The following is an 18,278-nucleotide window of genomic DNA, read 5'->3' on the forward strand; positions in this document are numbered from 1 at the left end:
AAATGCATCCAAGGGTCATCAGCCCCAACAGACTCAAGGTGGGTTACAAAGAGGTGACAGTTAAAGTGAGACCGAAGGATTGACAGTCTTCTTCTAGATTGAGAAGAGGATGGGGTTAAAATTGTTCACAAGAAAGAGGACATGAGTAGATGCTAAAAGATGGGAAATGGCCTCCAGTCTGGGAAGCTATAAACAGCTTGGCATTACAGACACAGGGAAGCATCCCGAAGTGATGGGGAGCTGCCACTGGGAAGTGGACCCTGCTGTCAGGCAGAGAGGGGCCAGGTCAAATGAAGCCTTGTCTGGTGTTAAATAAGGGCTGTCACTAATTCTCAGTTCTAATTCTCTCCACTGTTTATGCAAATTGCTTTTCCTTCCTCATCTTCATTTCCTCATTTTTCCATGTTTCAACAATTACTTTCTATCTTCAAAGAGAGAAGGAAGGAGAAAAGTTTTAGCCTACTGTATCCAAATTAATCTGGATGGTCCCTGGAGAAAACAATATTTCTACCACATAACTGAAGGTGTACAAGTCATAAATGCTTCTGCTTCTCATGATCTTAAAGTGCACTGTCCAGCTGGGTAGCAGCAGCTCTGCTGAGTTCTTGAATGGTGGTTAATCCAAATTCACATGTGCTCTAAGACTGAAATACACCCCAGAGTTTGAAGACTTAATACAATTAAAATAAAGAAATGTATCTCATTAATTTTTTGTAATTATTGTATGTTAAAATGATATTATTTGAGATATAACAAGCAAAATATATTAATAAAAATAATTTCCCCCAAAGGGATTAAGAGGTACCAACTACTATGTATAAAATAAATAAGTTACAAGGATATATTGTACAGCACAGGGACTATAGCCAATATTTTATAATAACTATAAATGAAATATAACCTTTAAAAATTGTGAAGCACTATGCTATATACCTGAAACTTATATAATATTGTATATTAACTATACCTCAATAAAAAAAAAGTGTCCCCTGTTTCTTTGTACTTGTTTCAATGTGACCATCAGATAATCTTAAACTACTCATGAGACTCACATTATGTCTTTACTGGACAGTGCTGTTTGTAACACCAGTACAGCCCTTTCTTGATCAGTGTGCCTAGTCTTTTTTGTTACCCTTAGAAACGGTCATTTAACTTAAAATAAAGTATTCATAGAAATCAAAAGGACAACTTAACTGGAGACATGTATGAAAAAGCAGTCTGTCCTGAAGAATTCCCAGAGTCCTCTCTCCACAGTGAGTGAAAGGTAGGCTGCAGAGCATCGTACACAACCACAAAGCACAACAGAGGAGGATCACGCTGTGTGTACCCACCGCACCGCGTGGTCTGACGTCTGTTATTAGGGCCGTGTTGTCAAAGCTTCCATTCGGAAAGCCCCTGTCGTCCTGCTTGGCCCTATGTCATCAGACTGTGCTCTCTCTTACCAGGAGGTGATGCTGATGAGTTTTCCAAACCTCAATAAGAACATTTCAATTTCATCAGTAACCTCAACCTGATTTCCACCAAAAGGTAGTCATGACAATGAGAAGCAATAATGAGGAAACTACAGTTAGTTCCCTTGCCCCTAAAATAACATTATACACACAGTAATGGCAAATGCATCTCCTGATTTTTTGCAGCTATTTATTTTGAAATAACATTGAGAAAAGTTGCAAGCAAAGTTCAGTGGACTCTCATAAACCCTTCACCTAGATTCTAAGAGTTCCCTCATTAACATTTTATTGTATTTGTTTTATCATTCTTTCTCTCTGTGTGCATGCATGCATGTGTGTGTGTGTGCATGTGTATGCCCATAAACACATATACATATATGTATATACACATACAGTACTTTTTTAAATCACTTCAGAATAAGTTTCAGAAATGATACTCTTCACCCTTATTTATCTCAGAAGGTTTGTCCAAAGAACAAAGACATTCTCCTTCATAACCACATTACAGTTATCAAAGTCAGGACATTAATATTAATACATTTCTACTATCTTCTCTGCAGACAGTAATATTTTACCAGTTGTCCCAAGAGTGTCCTTTATAACAAGAAAAAAATTTTTTCCTGTTCCAAGATGCAATTTGAATCAAATGTTTCATTCAGTTGACATGTGTATTTTTTTTTTTCCCTTTATGATGGAATAGCTCTTCTTTCTTTTGACTTGGCGATTTTTGAAGAGTAGAGACCAGTTTTTTTTGTAGAATGGCCTTCAGGTTTGGTCTGTGTGATGGTTCCTCATGATGAAACTGGTTATAATTTTTGGCTTTAATATCATGGAAATCTTGCTGTGGCCTTTTCAGTGCATCTAATCAGGAAGCTTATACTAACTCTTTGTCCCATTCCTAGTGAAAGTACCTTTAACTAGTTGGTTATCATGGTACTGGCCAGCTATCTTCATTATCAAGTCACAAGTTTTACTCTGGCAATTAATATGTATTTTATAGGTAAAGACTTTGAGACTATATAGATATCTTGGTCATCATCAAACTCTCACCCACAAATTTTGCATCCATTGATCATTTTTGTCTGAATCAGTTTTTAGTGTGAGCGTTGTCAAATTATAATTTTCTAATTAAGTCATTCCTTCAACATTTATTAGTTGGCATTTTAGAGTAAGGAAGAGCAGTCCCTTCTGTCTCATTTGTTTATTTATTCATTTATTTTTATGTTACTATTTACTCATAGTATTTACTCATAGTTGATTCACTGTGCTATAACCTGATACTATCATTACTTATTCTAACAATCAAATTGTCCCAGATTTCTTCAGTGAGCCCATGTCAAGCTGGTTCCTATATCCTTTTGACCTGCTCTCATCATTCTTTGAATACTCCCTTAATTTCTGAAACATCAAAATCTTCCAGGCTTATCTGGAACTTTGGTTGTCCAGGCCCTGGAATCAGCTACTTCTCCAAGAAGGCTTAGTTCTTTTTTTTTTTTTTTTTTTTGTTTTTGGCCAAACAGCATGTGGGATCTTAGTTCCTGACCAGAGATCCACGCCCCCTGCAGTGGAAGCTCAAAGTCCTAACCACTGGACCACGAGGGAAGTCCCAAGGCTTGGTTCGTTTTAATGGAGAATGAAATTTAGAAACCAAGTACTGGGTATTAAGTGTGCTCATTGCTATTGGAATGAAAATATTCTAGACCTCCTCAGCCAAAGGTGGGAAACTAGGAAATCAATGCACGTGTATATGGAAACATATGTTGGCACACACACATATCTGCACATTTCACTTTTTCAGCACGCACAATATGCCACATAATATACTATACTCTGAGAATCAAAATAAGCATAATCCTATCGAATGATCTATATATTTTATAAAAGATTATTTAAAACCAGAGCTTTAAAATGGTATTCTGCATTAACTGCTGATCATTCTGAGTTCTTATTAATACACTCATAATTTTACCAATGATCAACTCATTTAAAGACTTCACTTATATTACCAAATTGCAGTGGAAAGACAGTTCATTGTCCAGTGTGATGAAATAATTATAAGAAGGCATTATTTATTGTTATCACTTTTAAAAAACAAAATCAATTAACATTTGTTGCAAAAGTACTATGCCTTATCTCTTGTGCATGCCTTACTTTATGTAATTCTAGCAAAGACAGTATGGGGTTGGTAGTGTTTTGTGGTCATTCCACAGATAAGGAAACCCACAGTTGCTGGGAGTCACAGAGCTAGATAACAAATCCACGTCTATGGATCTTCAAAGTGCTTTACCAATATTAGTTTTCTGGGGGGTATTGGCTTATTTTAAAGCCCTGGTGAATAAAACATAGACCTAATATTAAACCCTAGATCTAAAGTTTCCTGAATGTTCACAAATATCAGCATCACATAAGAGAAGAAAATAATATAAAGTTCTCTCCAATCACTTCTTAGAACTCTAGTAGATGAGGGTGATTAAAGAATTTTTCTGAACTACACACAGCCCAAGGATTCTGGCATGCTCCATGGGGAATTCCAGAATCTTGGTGAAGTGGGTATTTATGCCATGACCCTGTCCTTCTCCAAGGAGACCCTTCTAAAAGACTAAAAGGGCAAAGTGGGCCTTTGTGGTTCAGATCTGCCACTAAAATAAACACTCCATCCAGGCATAAGCATCTCAGGTTCCTCCTCCTCCAAACCACAAAAAAACACAAGTAGGTAAATTTCATTTTTTAATCTATCATCACTAATTCTTTGTTATATGTGTTTTTTTTGTTTTGTTTTGTTTATTGTTTTGTTTTGTTTTTTTGTGGTACGCGGGCCTCTCACTGCTGTGGCCTCTCCCATTGCAGCACAGGCTCTGGACGCACAGGCTAGGCAACCATGGCTCATGGGCCCAGCCGCTCTGCGGCATGTGGGATCTTCCCGGACTGGGGCACGAACCCTTGTCCCCTGCATCGGCAGGCAGACTCTCAACTACTGCGCCACAAGGGAAGCCCTATATGTGGCTTTTAAGCCATAGAGTCATATTTATTTAATTATAAATAATAAAGAGGAAACAAAGATGTTTTTCTAAAGGGGGCTGATTTTTACAAGAATATGGTGGCTGGATGCATCACAGTAAATAATCAATGACGATTCTAACTAGGGGGGAAAGGCCACTTCCTAACATTGAGAAATGCCCTTTGAATTATCTATCATTTGGGGAAGAGTAAATCAGGATGATACCCATGAAAGGAGGAGAGGCCGCACAGTAGGAAAAGGGCTAATTGGGAATTAAGACAGGTGATGACTCATGTCAAAGAGGGCAGACAGGCGGCCCGCAGCCTGACCCGCTGAGGAAGGAACACCCTGCTCTGGCTTGATTAATACCTTCACATACATCTGTCTTCATCCCCTCAAACACGGAGCTAATTGAGATGGAAAATGAAAGTTTGAGAAAAATAAATTGCACCTACCTGGATCAGAGACAAATCCTCAAGCTGTAATCTGAAGAGGTAGTTTCTACAAAATACAAAAAGAGAGCAGTTTCATTTTTAATAGATCTAAAAAATTACAGTTTGTAAAAATTATGAGAATAAGGGGAAAAAAATCAACAATTTTTGGCTTCTGAAGCAATCTCCTGCTAAGACTGTGTGTAACACAGTTTTCCTTGGAACTCAGAGTTCAAAGAGGCGTTCAATACATCAACAGAAACACACATTTGAGACTGGTGAGAAAGCTAAGGAATAAAGGGGTGGGGACGAAGGTATATCTCAATTATTAATCAGCTCTCTTAATCGATGTGAAATGGACAAACGGAAGTGGGTCTTTAATGCTGAAACTGAGTTTCAGTTAAGCAAGATGATATAATACCTTCACGAGCCTTCATCCTGACAGATCACCTACATTCACCATGTTGTATAATTAAAACACATCCAGGTTTTGAATTCACCAATGGTCTGAGCATTACGCCGCTCTGCCTCGCTGGATGGATTCAGTGTGTAATAAGTTTAGAAGCACGAACTTGTCTGTCTGTTTGAAAGAGTCACCTATGGCTGCCCAAGCGTGAAAGAGGAAGTCAGAGAAAAGGAAGCGATTAGCTTTCAACAACGAAGGGGAAAAACGGTGAAATACACAACAGAGATCCACAGAGCACGGGGGGAAATGTAGAGAGCAGTCACGTGAGACTTTGGACTGCACTGTTGTAACTTTTAGAAAGAAGAGATTGGCCTCCAGCTCAAGCCATGAACGAACGTCTCCTTAACATCATGCAGATGAGAAGCTGGTGCAGCAGGAAAGCAACCCAGGGATGGATGCAGGAGAAAGTCCGCCCAGGTGTGAGCAACGAAGGTGGGAGAAATTGGCATGTAGTGGGAAGCAGCCCCTAAGAACGCATGAGTGGGGAGGGGTCTCGGAGAAGCTGAGGCTATTGTTATAATGGACTGGTCCAAGGTGATTACTGTGGCATCAGGAGAATAACAAAACTCTCCCGGCACCCGCAAGAAACAAAAGTAAATGACTTTCATTCTCTGGGAAGGTGGGCAGATGTCAGAAGTGAACACGCTGTCCCAGTAGAGGTGACAAGGGGCAGCCACGACAGGCCATGGGTACAGCCCTGAGAGAACCAAGAAACATCCCTATGGTGTGGATGCAACTGGGAGCACAAATCAACAGGGATGACTCCATCCCGGGCAGGCTGCTACCAGTAGCACGCATGCACACACTGCTGGAGGAAGAGAAGGGATTCCATTCACCTTTAGGGTGGGCTCACAAGTCCCAGGCAGCGCCCCCTGCACGCTCAGGGTTCTCACAATGTGTTCCCCGCCATGGGAACACTGCCATCCTGCACGCTGAAAACTGCCTCCTCAACCACTACAATGGCTTGTTGACCACACTTTTTCTGAGCCTCCAATTTAACCTCCGAAACACCACCAGAGAAGCAGTGCGTGGCACGTGGCGCTTCCCTCACAAAGCCATTGGGGGAAGCGTCCCCTCTCTTTCCTTACAGTCAAATGAACCCTCTACGCAGAGCTCAGGATGCCTTTGAGGAGGGAATGTGGCAGCAGAGTCTACTTCTGTTTAGTCGGCCCCCTTGGAGAGGCAAATTTTCCACCAGAAAGTTCGTCCTGCGGTGGAAGGAATGAGAACTCAGTGCAGATACCGGGAGCAGAGCCGAGCTGCCAAGGTAAATGCCACGGGAGGCCGCCTGGCATTCAAAGAGTCGCCAGGCTCTCACGTGATGTGGAACAGATACCAGCACAACTGCTCTAAGAGACGTTAGAGATCTACACGTACACACAGCTACAACTTTCAGATGAGGGGCTTAGAAGAGACCCCAGAGGCAATTACTGGCCCCAATGCATGTGCACTCATTGCCTGTATGAGCACCATGGCTCCCTACCCTCAGGCTGGCTTCATCGTGGGCCTCCATCTGCAGGAAGCTGCCAACAGTCGCTGCCCCTCCACTACGGGGGGCAGTGTTGCATAGTGGTTAAGGACATTTGTGTCTATCAACAGATGAATGGATAAAGAAGATGTGACACATATATACAATGGAATATTACTCAGCCATAAAAAGAAATGAAATTGAGTTATTTGTAGTGAGGTGGATGGACTTGGAGAGTCTGTCATGCAGATTGAAGTAAGTCAGAAAGAGAAAAACAAATACCGTATGCTAACACACATATACGGAATCTAAGAAAAAAAAAAAGGTCATGAAGAACCTAGGGGCAAGATGGGAATAAAGACACAGACCTACTAGAGAATGGACTTGAGGATATGGGGAGGGGGAAGGGTAACATGGTACGAAGTGAGAGAGTGGCATGGACATATATACACTACCAATGTAAAATAGATAGCTAGTGGGAAGCAGCCACATAGCACAGGGGGATCAGCTCGGTGCTTTGTGACCACCTAGAGGGGTGGGATAGGGAGGGTGGGAGGGAGGGAGACGCAAGAGGGAAGAGATATGGGAACATATGTATATGTATAACTGATTCACTTTGTTCTAAAGCAGAAACTAACATACCATTGTAAAGCAATTATACTCCAATAAAGATGTTAAAAAAAAAAAAAGAACATTTGTGCAAAGGCCAAAGCTCTGCCACCAGACAACCTGGGGGTGGGGGTGGAAGCTGAGCACTGTATGCTTCAATCTTTTCAACTGTAAAAGGGAGCTAATAGTCATATCTACCCCCTGATGTTGTTGTGAGGTTTAAAGCCAAGGAAAACACTTCGAATGGTGTCTGAGCCATTATCAGCACGCACATAACAGTAGCTACTTCTAGGCAGTTTACAGAAAATATTAAAATTTCCAGCCACGTTGAAATTCTCAGCATCTTTTCCATTTAGGGAGAAAGAAAGAGCATTTCCTCCCTCCAGCAATGGCAGGTTACGGGCATAAGTGGGCACATTTACCTCTGTGTGTTCAGGTGTTTGGGTTGTTGTCAGTAGGGCTGGCGGCGGCACCACTGGATTTTAGGAAAGACGATAACATTGTTTATCTTGTCTTGGTTCTGGGACCCAGTCCTCACACTGTTTCCAACTCACTGGCTCTTTTAAGAAAAACTTTCTACAAATATGCCAAAAAAAGAAGTCATTCATATATTTAATCAGTGAATTAGTTGAGAGCTTTGATGATATTGCAAGGCTATCTCTCTCTCTCTCTTTCTCTCCTCCCACCCCTGCCCCGCACACATACACATATACAAGCATGAATGCCCACACTACAGTATCTGTCTTTGAGAACTTTCTAGAAAGGCAGCTCTCATACACTAAGGAAGAGTTAGAAGGCCTTCACATCATTGAGGAAAGAAGATGGTAGTGTCCATGATTTTCTGTAGAGCCATGGGCAGGGTGACTGGACAGAAAAGTTCAAAGTCTCTCTCGTTGTGCTAAGGGTGGAAGGAGGTATAGAGCTCATTCTCTGAAAATGCTGGGTCCCGTTTTCAGGTGTTTTTCACAGGGGAAGTGTTATGGTCTGAATGTTGATTTCTCCCCAAAATTCGTATGTTGAAATCCAACCCTCAAAGGTGATGGTATTAGGAGGTAGGGCCTTTGGCAGGTGATTTGGTCATAAGAGTGGAGCCCTCACAAATCGGATTAGTGCCCTTATAAAAGAGGCTCCAGAGAGCTCCCTCGCCCCTTCCACCATGTGCGGACACAGCGAGAAGTCGGCCATCTGCAACCTAGGAGAGGACCCTCACCAGAACCCAACCAGGCTGACACCCTGATCTTGGACCTCCAAGCCCCAGAAATGTGAGACATAAATCTCTGCTGTTTATAAGCTACCAGTCTGTGGTATTTTGTAAGAGCAGCCCAAATGGACTGAGACATGAAGACACTGATTTACGATGACAAACATGCTACACTCTCAGACTATATCTCCCCAACAAAATCTAACTCTGCTGGCCACTTCTGCTTCTCAGGTCCCAACAGTCTGAAAAGGGACCCCTCTGTTCCCCCAGGCATTACCCAGGTGGATTTCAACCACTTACTCTCCTTCCCCAGACACATGAGAACTATGGTACCCTTACAACCATTTCATCAGCAATCAATCAGTATGGCAGAGGTATTCAATAGGTGAACAGAAGGGGCAGAGAAGAGAGGCATGCTTACTAGGAAAAACAACACAGTAATTATGAGATACCACCACCACCACCATCACCATGCCCAAAACCCTAATAAAGAGAAGAAGCACCAAAGATTTGAACTTTTCCTTTGGTATTTCCTGGGTTACAAGATGTAAGGTGGTGATTTTTTAACCCATCCTCAATTTTTTTTTTACCTAAAAAAATCATAGAACCCAAGAATTTGGAGCTAGGTTGTCTTTAGAAAGTATATACCCCTCAACTTTTAGATGAGGAAACTTCTGCAAATTAGGAGGTGCACTGTGATTTATCCAAGATTATTAGGATTCGGAGAAAGTCCTATGATTAGAACCCCCCCACTTTGCTGTCCCTTATCCCACTGTGCAATGGTGTCACCAGTCAGTCATCCAATGTCCCTTTCTAATTTAACTGGCACCAAACACACACACATACACACACACAAACACACACACACACAGGAATCATTCTTACAGTACAATTATTTCATCATCATTGTTCATTCACAGGTACATTTACAAATCATTTGAGACAATTCAAGTCTTAGCACTACTCATGACAAGCTTTAGACAAAATTCAACACCCATTTATGATAAAAACCCTCCAGAAAGTAGGCATAGAGGGAACTCTCCTCAACATAATAAAGGTCATATATGACAAACCCACAGCCAACATCGTCCTCAATCGTGAAAGACTGAAACCATTTCCACTAACATCAGGAACAAGACAAGGTTGCCCACTCTCATCACTATTATTCAACATAGTTTTGGAAGTTTTAGCCACAGCAATCAGAGAAGAAAAAGAAATAAAAGGAATACAAATCGGAAAAGAAGAAGGAAACCTGTCACTGTCAGCAGATGACATGATAATATACATAGAGAATCCGAAAGATGCTACCAGAAAACTACTAGAGCTAATCAATGAACTTGGTAAAGTAGCAGGATACAAAATTAATGCACAGAAATCTCTTGCATTCCTATACACTAAGGATGAAAAATCTGAAAGAGACATTAAGAAACTCCCGGGAGGGGAGGTGTGGAGAGTGACCTGTGCTCGCACACAGGCTTCTTGGTGGCCACAACAGCAGCCTTAGCATCTAATGCCCCTCTCTGGGGTCCCCGCTGATAGCCGAGGCTCATGCCTGTCTCTGGAGGTCCTTTAAGCTCTTAGGCAGGTGAAGACTTTTTCCCGGACTCCCTCCCGGCCAGCCGTGGGGCACTAGCCCCTGCAGGCTGTGTTCACGCCGCCAACCCCAGTCCTCTCCCCGCGCTCCGACCGAAGCCCGAGCCTCAGCTCCCAGCCCCGCCCGCCCCAGCGGGTGAGCAGACAAGCCTCTCGGGCTGGTGAGTGCTGGTCGGCACCGATCCTCTGTGCGGGAATCTCTCCGCTTTGCCCTCCGCACCCCTGTGGCTGTGCTCTCCTCCGTGGCTCCGAAGCTTCCCCCGCCCCCCCCCCGCCCACCTACCGCCTCCGCCAGTGAAGGGCCTTCCTAGTGTGTGGAAACTTTTTCTATTTCACAGCCCCCTCCCAGAGGTGCAGGTCCCTGTCCCTATTCTGTTGTCTCTGTTTTTCCTTTTTTCTTTTGCCCTACCCAGGTACGTGGGGAGTTTCTTGCCTTTTGGGAAGTCTGAGGTCTTCTGCCAGCGTTCAGTAGGTGTTCTGTAGGGGTTGTTCCACATGTAAATGTATTTTTATTGTATCTGTGGGGAGGAAGGTGATCTCCGCATCTTACTCTTCCGCCATCTTGAAGCTCTTCTCAACAATTTTTTTAAAAAATTGTGAAAGATGAAACATACATGAAAAATTTGTGGAATTCCCTAATCACCTCCCTGGACCTCAGAATCTGACAAAACATAGAGTGGATTCTACTATTCTCAAAACCCTGTCCTCAAACTATTTGGTTCCAAATACAGTGCCAAGTATTTTTGCTTGGAAAAATTCCAGCTCAGCTAGCAACATGAGGGACCAGAAATCTCCCAAGACAGCTTGATCCATCACAGTTTAGGTCAACGACCTATGAAGTTAAAGGTTACAAAAAGAAAGAAAATCTTCTAAAGGGAATAAAAAATGGATACTCCCAAATGCTGGGTCACTCAGGCTCTAAAGAAGATCTATGGTCCCCTGCAATTGGCTGCTCTCCAGGGCACTGCAGAAGAGGCAACCACTTTATCTTACAATTGTAAGCACACAGAGGAGGAAAAACAGTATATGTGAGGTTCACAAGAAAGGCTACCAACCTTTCCAACAAGAAGGGGTAATGCTTCTGACTCGCAGCCAAAAGGAATGCTAACCAAATGTTTCACATAAGGTCAGTTTCTCTAGTAGGGCAATGCTTTGAGCAACCCAAAGTATTTAAGTGGCCTCATTAACCTTCCTAACACCCCTAGATGTAAATAGGTAGTGATGAGGAATACTGCCATATTCTTCAGGGAGAAAGACAGTGGTGCAGAAGGTTAAGAGATTAGATTCTAGGAGCATATTAGTTGTGTCACTTAGGGGAGCTAGTCTCTGTTGCCAGGTCCCCCCTCTCATCATAGAAGTACAAAGCAAGAGTTTAACCAGGCTGTAAAGGTTCAATTTTATGACCATAGTAAATGAAAGTATGGGATCGTCTTTCCTTGGTGTGAACTTACTTCTCTTCAAATGCCTTGGAATAAAATTTGACATTACACATTCAAATGTAGTAACCATATTACTTTTAGGATTGATATATGAGGGATACAGAAATCCAATAAACTGAATAATTCAAATCACAAAGCCATTTAATTTGGCAGATACAAACTGACAACTGTGAAGCCCATTCATCCTGCCCCCACTAGATACCTGAGTGTGTGGTCTCCTTCTTCACCAGAGTGTATTTCTTTTTGACCATAGGACTGAATAACTCATTCCTACCTCTCATCACATCCCCCAGTGGCCTATTAGCAGCAAATCACTAAGCACAACAGCATAGTCTCTGAGGTAGCAGTGATGGTCTTAATAGACAAAGTTCATTTGTGTCTTCATGTAAAGTAATAAAATTCAGCTGGCATTAAAGAAAAGGTTGAGCCATCATGAGCATATTAACTAAATGACTCGTTTTATCTAGAGACACTATAGAACTCAACTCTGACCTCCATTAATTATGAAAGACACAGGTGTTTTAAAATGACATTCTCTTAGAATAACTCAGTTGGTCTCTGATGAATATAGCTATAAAATCAAAGGAAAAAATTCCAAGTTCTTATTGAACATGTAGGTTAGAGGCTTGCTTATAACTGAGGAACAGAAGATGAAGTAATTAAGAAAGATAGACTTGCACTTGGCTCTAAGAAAATCAAGTAAATTGAAAAGAGACAGTAAACCTATAAAAAATGTTTTAAACAACAGTGATAGAAACTTATGTTTGTTGTTTAATAAAAGTTTAGACCATTGTTGATGATGAAACAATCTGAGGACAGAATACCCACTGCACGTAAACTGTGACCATTTGGGTAAATCTGATAGTGAAGCTAGTCTCACCTGTACCTGTGCCAGCTTCATCCACTCTGTGATTTCCGTTCACTGCACGATTCTATCCTAACTTTGTCAATAACCCACTGGCACAGAGCCTGACACTGTGACTTCCTACATGACACCCGAATTTTCAGTTGCATTGATAGACCTAAAGATTAAAATATAAATGTGTGACTTTGAAGCTAAAGTAGTAACTATATCCTTTATAGCACAAAATGTTTTCATAAAAATTATTTTAATTATCTACATGTAAATATTTAATATCTCAAACACATCAGAATTTTAAGAATATGAAGATTTAATTTCAGCATGTAATCTTGTCATGTACTTCACAAACCTATCTATACTTGCTATTCCTAAGACTTTCACTATGCCGATTGATTCTAAACAAATTCTAGGAGCCTTTATTTTTTTCTGTTGTTATAACCGTTCCAAAAATATCTCTTTAATGTTCTTTTCCCATAAGTTTCTGGGAGTTTAATTCAGTTTTAATATTACCAAGTTATTTTAAAGATATAGTGCTATATTTAAATAGTGAGATCACATTCAGATCACAGTTTTTGAAAGCTTATTTTTTTTTACTTTGCTCATATATTTTGAAATATGGTGAAAAATGTATAATATTATAATGTCATATTATGAGCTACCTCCTCAGTCAGAATTTTTCAATGCTCTTCAAAAAAAATAAATATATGTACTTTAGGCTATAAAACATTTTAAAGAATTCTGATTTTATTATTGTTGTTGTTACCATATGTGTCTAGTACTCACTCTCCCAAAATTGTATTGACTTATCTCATTACCTAGCCCAAAAAGTCTATTTCAAACCCCTGAAAAGTCTTGGTTACTATAAATAGGTTTTCAAAGAATACATCAAAACCAAAATCAAACCATTTTAATAGTGCTCTTATATGTTTAAATACCAAGATTAAAAGGCACAGAAGTAGATGGATAACCTCTTACTATTTGGCAAGTAGAATCAAATAACAAAGGTGGATTTTTAGTGGCATGCAAAAATTAAGAACAGTGTTGTTAGCAAATTTCAGAGATATGAAACCAGAAAAACCTTTTCCCATAAGCATATTTAGGGACAAAGTTATTAATCAATACTGTCAATAATCACACTGATAATTTAAATTTTATTATGTTCTAAATATTATGTGCAAATCTCTAAGTGCTTTGAGGATTACAGATGGTGACTCACTGCTCTAAATTGAACTCAAGACTTCTGCTTTTGCTGGTCCATTGGGTATTTGATTTGTTCCTTTCATTTTTCAGTTAATAGAGATCATTTTTCATTTGAAAAAAGACCAACAATGTTACTCTATGATTCCTTTCACCGATGTTTTCCTAGGAATATTCACTCTTCATATTATCTCCATGTACACTATTTTTCTGGGTTATCTTCAGAGTTAGTAAAATCTGTGATTTTTTTCTCATGTATCTTCAAATAATCGAAGAATTACAGCTCATTTCTCAAATGCTCAGTCCCAGCTGATGTCATTACAACAAGCTGCACTTTCAAATCTCACTCCCAAATCTTATCTTTGACGCTTGCCCTCAGCCACCAATTGTGATTGGCCATCAACCACTGTCAAACCCAGCTCTGAAATACTTCTCAAATCTGATATATCTCCATGTGCACTTTCACTGCCTAAGTTTAAGTTCTCACTACTGTCTCCTGATCCACAGCCCCCGATTGCTATCCATACCTCCAAACTCTAGTGCATTCTGCACGCAGTATGGTGGAAGCAACTCCCTAATGCAAATCTGAGCATGTAAATGTATGGCCTTAGAAATCTCCTGAGTTCCTACTGTCTTTAGCAGAGGTTCTCAGATTTTCCAGGCCAGGAGATTACCAGAGGCTTGATTAAACCAAACATTCCAACATTACTTCTAGAAAGTCTAATTCAAATGTTCTGAGGAGAGGCATGGCCATCAGCATTCTTGAAAGGTTTCTCAGACCACTCTCCTAATGGCCAGACTTGGAACCACTGGGCTAGAGGATGAAATCCCAGCTGCTCCATAATCTAATGCTCCAGCCCGATCTACAATTACTCCTCCTCTCCGTCACTAACAGGTCCAGTCAAGGTGTGTTCTTTTCAGTGTCATCAGGATCTCTGACTTCCCCATTCTGTGGTCCTTCTGGCAGGAAGACTCTCTCCCACCTGCCAGACCCCTAATTCCTCTCCGAGGCCCAACTGAAAAAGCACCTTCTCAGTGCACCCTTTTCACCCTCAAGGACCATCACCTTTCTTTCCTCTTGGTGTTTCCAGGGCCCTTTATTCAGGCCTCCCTGGAGAACTTAATTGCTTATATTCCTCATATCCACCAGGCCAGGAGTGAGGAAACCTTTTCATGGGCTAAGTAGCAGCTACTGCACCTTTGTGGTCCTGTTGGAACTACTCATCTCCACGGTGAAAGCAGGAAGGCAGCCACAGGCAATATGCAAATGAACAGATGTGGCTGTGTGCCAACAAAACTTTATTTACAAAATCAGGAGGCCAACCTAGGGGCCTTAGCCTGCCAATCCTTGCACTAGGCTCTAAAGTCTTTATCAGGTAGAGTCTGCTGCATGTTCGTTTCACCAATGTCTAGGATACTCCCTGGCACACAGTAGGTTCAATAAATATTTGATGAATGAAGAGTAACTGTGAACTAATAAATTCTGATGGACCCCATGTGGGACTGGCTAGGAAACAAGCTCTCAACACTCAACACTTGTAGCACACACATGCACTCAAAGAGGTTGGTTAATTTTTCTCACATTCCTTTGTTGACTCATTCAGGGAATATGGGAAAAGGGAAGACTGTATGTATATTTATAACCTAATAAGTCACTATCCTGCTAGATCTATCTTCACCCCACCTCCAGCAGAGAAGAAAATGCAGAGATTAATTTGTTTTTTTATAACAGCGAAAGGAAGACAATGGTTGGACGTCTTTCCCACAGGAATGTCTGCAGACCACCTGTTCGTTAAAAGCTCACACTCTGGGACCACCTTCCAGCCCCCTGGATCAGCAGAGCTGGGAGGAGGGGCAGAGGAAGCGTCACTCTGAATGAATGCCCCGGGTGATACTTAGGTTCACTGCTGTTGCTAAATTCTGGGCAGAAAGGTACCAAAGCATGTAGACAAAGAATGGATTATCTTTTTTTAACACAGATTAGGTTAATTAATCAAACAGGCCTGTTGGCAGACAGGGGAGAAGAGGGGGAAGGAGGAAGCTAAGCAAAGAGAATCTTAAGGGCAAAACACACCCATGAAGCAAGAGCCAACAGGGAGAAGGAAATATTTAAACCTTAAAGTACAGTTGAAAACAAATTCCTGTTGGGGTGGGCTAAAAATGAAAAGCAGAAATGACAGCTCCATCCTTCCTTTCATCACCAGCTGTTTTCCTAAGATATATTTAATGTAAATACAATGTCAACATCATCATTACCTTGGGTTTCTTTGCATGATGGGGGTTTACTGCTTTTTGGATTCACTCCTAATTGCTGATTTCGCTCCACTTAGCGAGAGTTCCCTTTAATTGTATAAACTTGACTAAAATGTGTCCTTTGGAAAACAGAAAGAAGCTGTGGCTACTGGAAGCAGAATTGCTGATCTCGTAAAAATCTCCAGTTTTTCTTTGAATTATAGACTGCTTCCAACAGATTAATGCCAAGGTAAAACTTTAAAAGGAAAACAGTAATTATAACCACCAGAAAAAAGGAGAATTCTATTGGTCAGTTTTCAAAGGTGACACTTATGTGACTCTAAAATTTAGCTCCGCTTGTTTAGAACCAATGGCAAAATCATTTTGAAAGGAGGAATTTACACTAATTACATAGAAGCCTGCTCATTCATTTAATGTGATCTTGTGAGAACTTATGCTTGGAATACTTAAAGCAAATTCAGTCCCAGCATAACAAAAGGCAAGTTAATCTTTCCTTTTTATATTTATTTCTGAAGATTCAAACCATGGGCAAAAAAATTGTTTAAAGTTTGTCAAGACCAATTTGCTGTGACAGTAGGAAAGACCAAGCTTTGTCTTGAAAGCACTTGGGTTTTAGTTTTTTATTTTTAGTAGTAAACATGCTGATTAGAAATCCGTACTATTTTTCGCACAGATATGTGTACAGAAATATCTTTCAATATACAGAAATAGTCTATTGACTGTAATGACAAGTCAAAGAGTTCCATACAAGGCACACACATGGCTCTGGGCTGGTACTCACATGGGTACCAGCATCCCTGCTACCCTTTCAATTGATATCTTCATAATGTTCCCATTTTAGTAGAGTTGAAATTAAAACTTTCCCAAGACATACATAAATCTTATATTTGTCATCAGTTATGATTTTCACCTGACCCAGTGTTGGGTCTATGAGCTTCAATCCCATCACCTTAATCATCGGCAGATGGGTGGGCCTCCTGGACTCACAGGCACGTGCCTGAGAGCTCACAGGTGAGTGTCCTTCCTAAAATATCATAGGTTGCAAGACTATGCCCTTCAATGATATGTTTCTATTACACTGAAGCTTGTTAGAGAAGAGTAAGGTAACCAGAGGTCAACTTACAAGAAGAAAATGAAGAAAGACCAAGAAACAAACAGAAAAGCTGGAAGAAACTCACTTTCTCTTTGATGAGAAGCTCTTTTTTTCATTACTATTGTATAGCTTTACACTTTACAAAAATATGGCTAATTTGTAAATGCCCTGATTATTGTCAAGCACTGCTTTGTGTATGGATCAAGTTAGTTGCCATTTGGAATAACATTTGAATTCAGCATAGAATCACTTGTCATGCATACACTGAACCCAAAACACTAAAGACAGACTCATTTGGAGAATAAAATGTCGTCACTCTCTCTCAGATCTGCTGTTACAACCCTATACACCACGAAACTGAAACTTTTATCAACTTTGTGAACTATTATTACTATCATTACTTTTATAATTATACACAAACCTCTAAACGTCAACATAGTCTTTCATTTGGAATTTTCATGTATATATAAAGTAGAAACTGCTTTTAGTAGGTTCTTTTAACAAAGAAGTATACACATCATCCATAAACTATTATCCCAGTAGTATAAAGAAACAGAAATCAAACACTGTGGGGATATTACTGAAAAGGTTAACTGTGATTATTTCTGAAATTGTGTTCTTTCTTTATGCTTTACAGTATTTTCTACATTCTCTAAAATGAAACTACCTGAGTCTCATCACTGAAAATACAAACATTATTAGTTTTTAAAGAGGCATGGGTAAAACAGAATATGAATATCAATGCTTTTAAAATAATATGAAAGATTATGTGCACCTTTGAAATGATACATTTAAGGATCCTTCCAGAAATTGCATGAATTCAGATGCAACTACCTTCGGGTACTACATAACCACAAATCACCTAAAGAGAAGTGGCTTTTTGGGTTGGTTTTGTTTGTTTGGTTTTGTTTTTGTTTTGCAGCAGAAGAACATCTTTTTGCAAAGAATTTTTAACTGATTTCAATTTCAGGAACATAAAGTATCACTGCTATAAAGTGAAACCATCCAATAAATAGCTTTACAAGGCCTAGTGCTAACTATGAAAAAACAAAAATACTATCACTGTATTTTTCCACTGCTCATATGTTTAAACCATTATGGATTTCTGCAAAATACACCTGCTATCTAAACTTCTTTTGCTAGGTCAAGCCCTCCTAAACAGGAATCTGAGGGCTGGGTTATTTTTAAAGTTGTATAACTGTCTCACACTCCCTCTC

At 40.3% G+C, this 18,278-nt stretch overlaps 1 protein-coding gene across 1 annotated transcript in view; it reads right to left on the reverse strand.

Annotated features, from left to right (window-relative positions):
* Positions 1–18,278, reverse strand: part of SEMA5A (semaphorin 5A) — a 304,838-nt gene that overhangs the window by 228,121 nt on the left and 58,439 nt on the right. Inside the window, exon 3 of the mRNA XM_060091583.1 lies at positions 4,905–4,950. Coding sequence (XP_059947566.1) covers positions 4,905–4,950 — 46 coding nt within the window. The remainder of the gene's footprint in view (positions 1–4,904; positions 4,951–18,278) is intronic.

This window comes from Mesoplodon densirostris, chromosome 3 (genome assembly GCF_025265405.1).
Source record: "Mesoplodon densirostris isolate mMesDen1 chromosome 3, mMesDen1 primary haplotype, whole genome shotgun sequence".
NCBI lineage: Eukaryota > Metazoa > Chordata > Mammalia > Artiodactyla > Ziphiidae > Mesoplodon > Mesoplodon densirostris.